This window comes from Periplaneta americana, chromosome 1 (assembly GCF_040183065.1).
Source record: "Periplaneta americana isolate PAMFEO1 chromosome 1, P.americana_PAMFEO1_priV1, whole genome shotgun sequence".
NCBI lineage: Eukaryota > Metazoa > Arthropoda > Insecta > Blattodea > Blattidae > Periplaneta > Periplaneta americana.
Window position 1 is genome coordinate 145,152,128 of NC_091117.1, and position 13,098 is coordinate 145,165,225.

The window sequence follows — 13,098 nt, forward strand, 5'->3', positions numbered from 1 at the left end:
GTTGAATACGTTTTTACTGAAACATTAGGTTTGGTTAAATTGTGAAGTACAATTTTCTACTAATATCACAAAATTATAGAAACGACTTAATGCCACTGAGGCTATTCTTCAAAAGTAGGAAGACTGCATAAATCTTTTCATGAAAGTGTCTGTATTAAGCACAGACTGATAAATCCCTTGTCGAAGAAACTTCGAAAGAACAATTGTGTTTTGCAAGTCAGTTGGCTTTGATAAAAAAAAATGATGTTACCTTTAACTCCTGTTCAAGGTTTCATGAAAATCTGTTAGATAGAAGTCGTAATTTTTATCCAAAATACACTCCTCATAAAGGGGTGGTTTCTCTTATACAAACGTAATCAAGAGTTTGTACACGAAAAATATATTCTACGAGCAACTTCATAAAAATTTGTTAGATAGGAGACAAGTTATTAATTTTGTTTAAATGCACCCTCTATAAAGGGGTAATCAAAAATATATTTTATCTGTAAATTCTGTTCAACATTTCATAAAAATATGTTGGATAGAAAGGAAGTTATTAATTCTGTATAAATTCACTCCCAGTAAAGGGGTAATTCCTCTTACACAAACGTAATCGAAGTTTGTATCTGTGAATTCTGTTCAAAGTTTCATTAAAATCTATTGTCTAAATACACCCCCAGTAAAGGGGTAGTTCCTATCATACACACGTAACTAGAGTTATCACACAAAAATATATGCTACCTCTAACTTCTGTACAAAGTTTCATAAAAATCTGTTTGATATGAGAGAAGTTATTAATTTTTGTGTAAATACACCCCCTGTAAAAGAGTAGTTCCTCTTGTAAAAACGTAACTAGATTTTGCACAAAAGAAACATGCACTGCCTGTAACCATTATACAAAGTTTCATAAAAATCTGTTGGATATGAGAGGTTATTAATTTTTGTATAAATGCACCCCTTGTAAAGTGGTAGTTCCTCTTGTACAAACGTAACCAGAGTTTGCACATAAAAACATATGCAATCAGTAACTAATGTACAAAGTTTCATAAAAATCTGTTGGATACGAGAGAAGTTATTAATTTTGTCCTACAAGATTTGCATTTTAGTCTACTGTGCAGTAAATTTAATATATGGCTGGATCGGAATGAAACCGAGTGTTACGTTACATCCTTATTACGATCTTATATTGTTACTAGGTATAATAACTCAAATTTTTTGGGTAGGCTAAGCCTCAAAAGTCTTTTAAGAGCTTCGCCCCTGAAAAGTACATGTTATTGAAAGAAAAAGCTGAGGAGTTGAAGGTCCTTTAAATGAAGATCAGAGAACTTAAGAATCAAGTCTGATGACAGATCGTAAGATGACTGAAATGTGATTAGTGTTTTTTTTTTCATTATATTTATGGGTAATTAGTAAGTTATTGTAACTAAAAGTAACTAATTTTTTTTTTTTTCACATTTTCGGCAGACACCCTGATATTCTTTTCCATTCCGACATTATTTTATTAATGTAAATATTAAGTAGTGTAGGTCATTATTTCAAAATCTTAAAGCAGATAATCTTAAGCTATTACTGTCAAACTATTATGCAGTTTTATTCTGTATTGGCATTTACTGTCAGGCAACAGGTAGTATCCAAATTAACTCACAATGTAAAAGTTGTATAGTTAATGCAGTGGTATTTCTTTTTGCAGATTCCTGTAACAAATGCAGCACTGGAACATCATGTCGCAGCTTATTATTTTTTGTGTAATATTTGTTCAAGAAACTCTTGTAGAACCACAGCAGATTAGTTCAAAATTCTAGCTTTATGTGACAGTCAAGACATTAGTTTTAACATCATAAACGAAGTGAAGTACATGCTTGTATATAATATGTAAGCTTATAAGTAAATATAAGTATGAACAGTAAATTGGATGGATGCATGTGAGTTTTTAATATGTCTGATTTATTTTCTTCTTGAGTTACTACTAAATTTCCTCCAATGTATTTGAGAGAGATGATAAATGTGCTAGATGTGAAGTATGCAACCTAGAAACAGAACACATATTTTACTCGTATAAATGAGTTCTTTTTAATGGACACTTGGACAGTTCTTTTTATGCTGTTTTAATAAGTTTTAGGACATAAATATTTATGAATGGGGAAAAGCTACCAGTTTATAGTAAGACCACAAAATTACGTAAGTCTCTTTTAATTAAATTGTTTTATCATAATATATTATAAACTCTTGTCTTATTCATATAGTAGAACCTCTATAATCCGTTGTAATGAAATGGAGGGAAGATATGGTTAATTGAAAAAGGCGGATAATCCATTATGTTTGTTCTTACTTTATTTGTATGTTCTTTTAAAGTGTCTCTCACTTTTCTCTGAAGATTACTACCAACAGTTATTTTTTCTGATCTCCATTCTAATTCTCTGAAGTAAAACAATGTCTGGGAATGAAGTGTCATCCATTTGCTCCAAAATCTGTGTGAGGGTTTCCACTTTTCAAGTGCACTTTATAGTGGACACATGATTCAAACACCATCAGATAATCTGATGATCGGTTAATTGAGAGACGGATAATCGTGGTTGTATTATAGTATTTTTTGGTTTCATTCTGAACACAATTGCTTAAAACTGTATTTGACACTTCATTGCTTATAGCTGAAGACTAAAATATACAGGTATTTTTGCGTGATAAAACTTCATGAATAGAAGAGATAAGTTAGATGAAAGTAAAAATTTTACCACATTGAGTTAGATGAGATTTTAATTGGTTTAAAATCATATTTTTATCTTATCAGAGAATGAGAGAATGAAAGTTCCTAGAGAAAGTCAGTGCCAAAAACTGTCAGAATGTTCTCAATTTACTTAATTGAGAAGAAGTTAAGGTTTATTTTCTGTATTTCCTTCGTTGTAGTTACTTAATATTTTATCTGCATTTTTATCAAGTTTAAAAAGAGAAAATTATGTTATTTGAGCTGGATTATTGGATTAAAATATAATTGTAATCTTCACTGAAAATAGTTTTCTGTAATAAAAAATGTCGAAGTTGAAAGTTAATTATTTTTATGCATTATAAATTAATGATATAAGAATGGTAATTCTGCCAGTGAAACACATTCTGCTTGAACTGTGTTCATTATAGTGAACATTGTTTCTGCTTACTGTTCATGAAGTATCAGCCTTTTAATGGTAAATCAGGTTGCTTGACCCTCCTCTTGTTCTTCATGTTTCTAGCATGGTCATGCAATAATAAAATCTGGTACATTGCATCATCTCAGTGAAAACTTGGATTGATTGTTGAGAAAAATTTAGGCCAGTTGACAAGTTTAAATATTGACAAGTTACAAAATTCATACCATTACTTTTATATCAGGCCTCGTAAGATGTATGAGTAAACTATTAGTCACTTTGAATTACCTATTTTACATTCGTTTGTATTTGAGCATCTTCTCACATTTAAATATAGCAAAACTTTTACGTAATTTTTCTCTTATTGAAGGTAAGAATTAGTGGTTTTATGATTCGTTATAATGAGGACGTTTAACTGAAGTAATTGTGTAATTGTGCACTCAGAATTCCATTTTTGAATGGAAGAACAGGAAAGGGTTGAGGATACTGAGATAAACATAATATTTGTAGTTGTTATTGTCATGTCATAAACAATAAGTAGTTACATAATACTATGATAATATTTGCTTTGGAAGTTATTTTTTCTTATTTCATTGTAAAGAATTTTATTTAGTGTAATTTTTTCTCTACATTCCAGATCAATTTTGAGAAAAATTTTCTAAAGCTATAATTTTCGTCTTTGCTCCACCTCTCCATATTTTCCTTGCACCTCCATAGGTTGTAGTATTGGACTGAAATTTATGGAAGCAGGCAGAGGTAGCCAAATCAATTTACTGATATCTTTTTCTGTGTTAGTGTACAATTATATAAATTTAGTATGTTAATTAACATTTTAAGTTCATGTATGAAAAGAGTTTCGTTTTTTATTTACATTTACGAAGTTTTCGTACTGAGTCTGTAGTTGGTTTCTATGTTTGCAATTCAGTTTTGCGCACTTGAAGTAATATTTTGAGTAGTTTGACTAAGCTGTTTGAAATAGCATGATATTGTAATGCTAACTTCAGCCCACTACAGTGGCATTTGAGAAAATTTGAGGACATTCTCCTACACAGTTATTATCTTATGGGGTCTTTTGAGTTATTGAGAAGTAGACATATTCAAGTTTATTTCTTCCTTATTTTATGCAGACTAATATCAATTATGTAATATGAAGAAGAATAATAAGTAGAATGAAATTAACAAATACTAGAAAAGTAAATTCCTTTCTAGTAAAAATCCTCCTTTGGAGACAATCATGATGTTACTGTTAATGCTATTTTATATTAAACTGCATCAAATATATGTTATATTTTATAGTTCTGAAAAGTGCAGACTCTATAATGTCCTAATATCCAGAGGTTAGCGTAGGAAGTTGAAGATCCTGCTTCATCTCCTCCTCCTCCAGTCGTTGGTTTAGATGTCTGTTTCGACGACTGTCCTGAGTAAAGTATTATTATTATTAGTATTAATTATTTCATTTTATATCTTCAATATCTCTTCTCCATTTATAAATGAATGCCAGTCTTAGGATGTGAGAGTATTCCATTTGTATGTTATGAAACCATTGTTTTAGTGATTGTCTCAAAAATGATGAAAAACATGTTTCAAGTTTTCTATTAATAGATGACAACATATATTTTGTAATATAAAGCATCACTTATGACGGAAATATAATATATTCTGTGATTCTGAAGTATGTGTTTGAGACGTTCATTAATTTTTAAGCTACATACACCAATTAAGTTCAATCATAACTCAAAATACAAAAGTATTAGCATATTTTGTAAGATAATTTAGAAGCAATATTTAAAGGATTGACTCCATAGCTTGACAGTTTGAGTTTGATTGATTTCAGATGACTTTGATTGATTTCAGATTTTACTCTTCGACTTATTTTTTAAATTAAAGCTCACAACATAGCTACAATGCAAGCAACAGTTCATTTTAAATTAGACTTGGTAATAATAATAAAAGCGAACATAAGTTTTGCTTGGAGACGTGTATATGAATGTTTGGTCTGCTTAATTGTATGGTGGTTAAAACTCACAAAACTCACCATTTTAATTTTTTGGCCAGATATTGTTGGCAACAGTGTAGTTTATATCTTATTTTGTGTATAATTATGTAATAGACACAAAGCTTCAGATGCTTTCAAAGAGAATGTATAACTCGTGTGATTTTTATAGTACTAAAAGTTTTCTTCGCTTTGTAATTCCAGAGGCGAATGTGAATAGCGTTTCACTCTTGTTTATGTACACAGTCTCCTTAACATACCGTATATACGCGAATAATCCACGCACCCTGATTTTAGGAGAGAAAATTAAAAAAAAAATAAATAAATAAAAATAATTAAATTGGCTGTAATTTGTGTTTCAAATAATGTGCGCATCCTAGTTTTCTTTGCACAATTCCGGAAGAAATATATGTGGAGTATTTGAGTATATACAGTATTTACGATCTTCGAAACATGTCTCAGCATTAAAATTATGATTTCATAATGTAATGTTACATTTCTTTTTTAGCAATTAGCTGTTTTCATGGCTAGCATTGTGTCCGTCCTCGGTAATTTTTTTTTCTTCACTAATTTTGGGCACTTGACTTATGTCATTCATCAAGCATCCCTATTTAGTGGGTGACATGCTAATGATTTTAGTTCTTTCAGCTGCCATGAGGCATTGCTCTTGGTGCACCATAAGAGGAAAACTATGTAATGCTGTATAATGATGATTAATGGAGCAATGGTGGAATGCTGGTAGAAGAAATGTGGTTACCCCATGAAAACCTACTGCCAAACACTATCTCTTTGTCCATCACAATTTCTAGTTGTACCCCTCTGGATTTCAAACCCAGATTGCAAGCATGGAAAACCAATGCTGTAGCCATTTGGCTAATGGTGTGCCTCCGTCCTCGATTGTTGTATCTGTTATTTTCAATCAAATATTTCTGTTCTTCTCTGGTAGTTATGATAGCATTTCATTTTTTAAAGGTCAGAAGAGGTAAAGATTTCTTCTACTCGTAATTACCTTTGGAATAGATGTCTAATGCAGGTCTGCAGAACTGTAGCTCTTGAGAGTGACTGCTTTCCTCCCCTCTTTTACCCCACCCATCTTTTCAACCTGTGCAGTCACGGCGTTCTAGTTACGCTTGCCTGCATCAACATTCATTCTCGGGGCGGAAGTCGATCATCCCCAATAGAAGTGGAGTGAGGCTGACGTCATAGTTCCCCTACTTAGCGAGTTCTGCTGGCCTGCTCTAGTGGTTTCTTTTCTGACATTGAAGTTCTTGCAGGATTCTATGTAAATTTTAATATTTTTATTAAGAAATCAGTGCTTCTCTTTATGTTTAATCAAGAGGTTTAATTGTTATAAAAATGAGAAATTTACTTTCTTTTCAATTAATAAAAATGACTTCAAAATTTAACAACTTAGAATATTTTGAAAAAGGAAGAATCTTTTTACGTTTCCATATTCTTCTTCTTCTTCTTCTTCTTCTTCTTATTATTATTATTATTATTATTATTATTGTTATTATTATTATTATTATTATTATTATCATCATTATTATTATTATTACTACTCGCATCGTCATCATTATTGATTCTTTCATTCATTCAGTATTGTACCTTAGTTTAATAATATATCTTAAAAGCTATAAATAATCACATTTTTTTTTTAATTTTAAGTTACAGTGTTACAGTCTTATTAGTTTCTGATTTAATTCAGAGTTTTCTTTGTAGTAATGACATGATACTAAATTAATGACATTTATGTTTATGTTGCTATATATACAATACAAACTTTCTAACAGTATTTTTGTTGTCATTTGTATGTTAATAGAATCAAAAATACAGAAATTCAGATTCGATGTTTGAAAATTCTTATTTGTCCAGACTTCATTATTTTTATATAATCCCATTTCCTTCCTTTTAAATTTTTTGTTAATATAAATATTGAGTTACATTGAGACCTTAGAACTTTTATGTCACAACAAAATAGTTATGCATTGTGAAATAATCAAGCTTTGCCATATAGTTGCAAATATCATCACTATATTGATTTACACTGTATCCCAGACATACATCTCTCAATAATATCATTAAAAGATCTCTGACGTCTTGTGGCATCCCGTCTCTTTTGGAACCACCAGGTGTTAGTCGCACGGATGGTAAAAAACCTGATGGTCTCACCTTAATTGCATGGTCTAGAGGAAAATCTTTAATTTGGGACTCCACTTGCGTTGACACTCTAGCTCCATCTTACTTGCCGAATACTTCCAGACGTGCAGCATCTGCTGCTGAATTAGCTGTGAAAAATAAAGTCAATAAATATGCTCATCTTTTAGACAATTATATCCTTGTCCCCTTTGCTGTGGAGACCTTCGGTCTTTGGAGTCATGACGCTAAAGTTTTGGTATCTCAAATCGGCCAAATTTTGATCTCCATTACTGGTGATCATCGTTGCACTACTTATTTGCGTCAACATTTAAGTATTGCAATTCAACGCGGAAATACAATGAGCGTTTTGGGTACTCTTCCCGAGTCCAGCCTTTTGGATGAACTCTTTCTCTTGTAAAATTTATTTAGTATTCCATTTGTAAATATTTGTCTTTAGTTTTAAAATTTTAATTTACACAAATAGATGCAACAATAAGATACATTATTGAGGTATTTAAATCTGTATGAAGTTCAAAAGTGCGTCTCCTTTAATTTTTGTACTTGAATTCTTAGATGCATCTGGTAGACCTTTGTTACAAGTTTCAGAAGGAAATCAGACTTCATTTCATTATCATACATTTTTCAAAATTTACTTCTGAAGGTGTAAACTGTTATTTTTCTATCTTTTATATATTATAAAACATCTCAGTTTACCAAAATGGGTCTCTATTAAAGTTGCGTTTACTTAACAAGTGATGAAAGTGAATTGTATAAATAATTGCATTATTAATTCGGAAATAGGAGTGGACCAAAACATAATTGGGTATCAGTACAACTGTTAAATTAATTATCGAGATTCTCTAAATATTTCGACAGAAGTGTGTATTTGCTAGTGCGTGTGTGTGTACAAAGACATAGGTATAATGTACACACATACATTACACATATTTATTTATACAGAAACAACAGTAAGAGTTTCTTAAACCCGTGTTCGTAAAAACTGGTCAATAAAGTGCTGTTTTAGAAAGGATTACACTGAGATATTATTCATATTGGTTCAATAGTCCTTTGCTAAAGTTGTCCACTCTTCCATTAGCACATTGAGAGATGAAATCTAATGAAGGCCAATATCTCTTACAGTTTACCAGTTACACACTTCACATGTATTAAAAATAATATCTCAGAGCAGCATCATAATAATCGTCATCATGTACTGTTTGTTTAACTTTGTGCATTGTGGTAGTAAAAGCAAGGCAGTGCTTGGTACTTCATTTCTTATGTATACAAAGTTATATAAAGAAGTTAGATTATTTTGTTGTCTTCGTACAGATCGTGAAACAAAATTTGGACCACCTTTATAACATACTGCACATGATTACTGAGCATGCGCAGTAAGTTATAACTAGAACTTGGAAAGTTCAGGCAGCCCAAATTTTGTTTCTGGCTCTGTACAAAAGATAATCTGAGATTTTCTTTTTTAATTGTTGAGTAACCAACAACATTATTAAAAAGTTATGTGGTATTTTAATATTTGTTTCTTGCCTTGTAAATTATTATTATTATTATTCTACATCTTATGAATTTGTGTGCTTTATGGTATTAATCTGTATGTAATGTTCGCAAGAGTAACAAATTACAAAGATGTCTAGAAATGACAGCAAGATAAAAAAAAATTCTATTTATTTCGATATCTCACATATTTGCCTTCTCATTTTTTATGTTTTGTAAATGGGGTTGTGGTTGATCTAAAATTCTTCAAGTTGTCACTGTTTAAAAATATATAACAGTATTGAAAATTTGTGATTTTTATGTATGTCAATTTTTTTCGCCATGCACATAATAATGTTGCACTTTATAAATTAACGTTTTTGAAATCAAATATTTAATACATGATAGAAATTTTATGTATTAAATTCAATGAATGAGAACATACCGATGGTTAAGAAGTGATGCCTCCTATCTACAAATATGGTAATTTAGTTGAACTACATTATTATTATGTTCATAAATTTGGACACTAAACTAATATTTTGTCCTTGAGTAGATCATCTTGTAAAGCAGAAATTTATATAAAAAGTTTGTCTATTTTGAGAAAAATTAATTTTTAAATATTTTTTTTTATTCACCTGCCAGGAAACAGAACAGCAATACTGATACTATATGTACATTAAAGTTAAAATACATTCTTATGCTGTGGTTAATGGTATAATTATTTCTGGTTTTTATATCGAAATGTAGAATTTTCAAATTAATTCAGCATCTTTACCTTGTAAATCTGTTTCTGTTAATTCCAACATTGTTTTAATTTCATTGCTATTAATTTCAGACTAGAAGATTCAGTACTTTTTTCTTGAACTTAAAATATTAAGATAATATTTAAGTAATTATCCTCTTCTTCTTCTTCTTCTTCTCATCATCCTCATCCTCATCCTCCTCCGTTCTGTAGCACATGAAGGTCCTTAATCTCCCAAACATTATCAATCAGTTCTTCTCTATTAACAGCATCTGTTCTCCATTTTTAACTCCTGTCATTTTAAAATCAGTCAACATTTTCATGGCTCTTTCTCTCTGTCTATGTCCTCCTGGATTTCCATTCGAATTATACATGACAACAGGTCTAACGAATGTATGGTATAGTTTTATATTCTTGAATATACATCTTGATATACGTGGGTTACAACTAAGCCACAGCCAGGAGAGAAGACCAGAAATATCGAAAAGACAATCTGGTGGCACTGGATAAAAAAAAAAAAAAATCTTGATTACACACTGAAGATGGCTACATATCAAGCCAAAACTAGTCAGCTAAGGTAAATTACCACCATAGTTTCACATTAACACAGAAAAGTAAGTTGTTTTTATAACAAATTTACCAAATCTTAATTCAATGTTCTTATTCAGGCCTCCTGTTTTAAAATCTTCAATAGAGCATGATAACATCTATTAACTGCATATATTTTGGTCCTAATTTCTTTCTTTGTGTTAACAGTTATCTGTGAGTCTAGATATTTGAAGTTCGAACATTTTTCATAGGCTATTCATTTATTCATTCATAGATTTCTGCCCAAAGTCAGATCTTTTGCTGCAAACCGAGCATTCCCCAATCTTTTCTCTTTACCACCTTCCTATTAGTCTCAGCATATGATCCATATATGTTAATGTTGCCTATCATCTGATATCTTCTTCTGCTCCGAACTTTTCTCTTGTTCACCATTACTTGCAGTGCATCCTTCAATAGGTAGTTTCTTTTTATACATTGACCCAGCCAGTTTATTTTCTCTTCCTGACCAGTTTCAGCATTATTCTTTCTTCATCCAGTCTTATGTTACAGCTTCATTCTTATTCTGTCTGTCCATTTCACATGCTCTATCCTTCTCCATATCCACATTTCAAATGCTTTCAGCGTTTCTCTTCACTTTTTCGTAATGGCCATGTTCCTGCCCCAGACAGTGTCACATTCGACACAAAGCACTTCACTAGTCTCTTCCGTAATTTTTTTTTTCCAGAGGTCCACAGATGATTGCTCCTTTTTGTATTAAAAGCTTCCTTTTCCATGACAGCAGCTTATGTTACTACTTGCAGTACACTCCAAGTATTTGAAGCTGTTCAGTTGTACCTCATTTCGAATTCACACATTACCTTCTTTTTTTATTTTTCTGCCAATAATCATGGTCTTCGTCTTGTTTGCATTTATCTTCATCCCATTTCGTCAGCACTACATTTCAGTTTTGTCATTCTCTCTGTCAGATCTATCATTCTACAAGCAATCATGTCATCTGCATACACCGATTGAATTCTGAGTCATCCTATTGCAGATTGTTCCTCCTGAATTTCCTTTATCCACTTATCTCAACACCTTTTCTAAAGAAAAATTGAACAGTATTGTTGAAAATGAACATTTAAATGCTTGAATTCTTTAATCAGAAGTACAGGGTACGTTCAATATGTCCTTTGATATTAGTGAAAATAATGACACCTGAGATGGTATGTTTACAAAGTCTTTTGTCCACTGCAAAAATCTGTTAGCAGTAGTTCTTGCTGTTATTCCTTGATATAGCCATTTTTATTAGATTAATGAATTATATAGATAAAACCTACAGTCTGTAGAATAATATGTATCACGAGTGCTTTTAGTGATTATGTTTGTAGAAATGAAAGTTGTTTCTCATGCAACAAATTAATCATAATTGTGAATATTTAGTTTCAGAAGATAATAACAGACATATTATAATCAAAAGAGTGGTGTGATATTTAAATGTGTTTATGTTATTAAGTATGTAACAATATCCTCTCTTTTCTCTTCCTTGTAGTGCATACGTTTTGCATAATTAAAATTTATTTCAAGTTACAGTTCTGTCTTACATTATTTTAAGATTCCTGAAGCCTTCTCCAATATTCTTTTACAAGGACTGTTCAGTAATGAATGATCAAGTTTTTTTTTTTTTGTTACGTCATACAGTAGAACCTTTATTCAACGTTTTTCTGGGGACACAAAATAATTACACTTAAGTGGAGGTTGACACTAAATAGGGGTTTGCTGCTTTTGTTTAAGAAATTTTGAATATTTTTCCAAAAATTCAATTTACTGGCAAAAATGCTACAATAAGTAAATTATGGATAATAATGTACAACAATCCGGAATATATTAAGGGGAAGCTGGGTGCCAGTCAGGTTTTCTTCTTACCATCTCAGATATCTTCACATTTGGATTTTCCTTTTTCCATTTCGCAAATAGAATTAACTTTTTCCATGAGAGAAAGTGTTTTCCTTTTTGTGGCCATTGTTTTCTAGTGATATGTAATGGCGAAAACAATTCCATCTCTTCTGTTTTAACGCTAACACTACACACCTAGCGAGCACAAGAGACAGGAAGCGACTGATGCTGTAAGTTGTGATTGTTACAAAAACATGCAACTTCATGTAGGTGCAGAGAGAGGGAGGATCATGTGCTTCACATCATTAGCACATGGTGGCGAGGCAGCAGCATTGTCAAGTGGTTGACACTTCAAAAAATTTTTACGAGTGTGTTACGTATTGAATCAAAATGCATTTTCCATTAGTCAAGATGTAATCATATGTAATAATTACAGGGACCATAAAAATTTAATATGAAATATGGAAAAGTGTTAAAATGGAGGTCTCTTAAAATTGGGATTCTACTGTACCTTTATTTGAGTATGACAAGGATGCCTTTTACCATCTACCCTGTTCAACATCTGCTTGGAGGATTTAGTGATGAACTGTTTTCAGAACAAGAGAGGGTGATAGTAGGAGAAAGATAAGATTTTCTGCTGATATGGCATTGTTGCAGAAGTGGAGATGATACTAAGGGATATGCTACTGGAGCTGGACAGCTTCAGATACTTGGTGTGTACTATAATTAGTAACATGAGCTGCTGCCATGAAAAAGGAAGCTTTTAGTACAAAAAGGAACATCATCTGCAGGTCTCTGGAAAAATAACTAAGGAAGAGACTAGTGAAGTACTTTGTGTGGAGTATGGCATTATCTGGAGCAGAAACCTGGAAATTACAAAGAAGTGAAGAGAAACGACTGGAAGCATTTGAAATGTGAATATGGAGAAAAATGGAGCATGTGAAATGGACAGAGAGAATAACAAATGAAGCCGTGGTAGAAAGATTGGGTGAAGGAAAAATACTAAAAGTGATCAGGAAGAGAGAAAGAAACTGGCTAAGATGAAACTGTCTACTGAAAGATGCACTGGAAGGAATGGTGAATGACAGAAAAGTTTGGAGCAGAAGAAGATATCAGATGATAGGCAACATTAAGATATGTGGATTGTAAGCAGAGACTAAAAGGAGGGTGGAAAGAAGGGAAGATTGGAGAATGTTGAGTTTGTAGTGAAAGAC

The 13,098-nt window shown here is 31.6% G+C and overlaps 1 protein-coding gene across 3 annotated transcripts in view; it reads left to right on the forward strand.

Annotated features, from left to right (window-relative positions):
• LOC138701783 (calcium-binding and coiled-coil domain-containing protein 1-like) overlaps window positions 1–11,580 on the forward strand; it is a 72,301-nt gene extending 60,721 nt beyond the window's left edge. For all 3 annotated transcript variants that reach the window (XM_069829045.1, XM_069829053.1, XM_069829059.1), the window contains one exon: window positions 1,670–11,580. Coding sequence is in view for 1 of the 3 variants with exons in the window: in XM_069829053.1 (XP_069685154.1) it covers window positions 1,670–1,679 (10 nt within the window). In the remaining 2 variants the exon portion in view is untranslated. The remainder of the gene's footprint in view (window positions 1–1,669) is intronic.
• The last annotated feature ends 1,518 nt before the right edge of the window (window positions 11,581–13,098 follow it).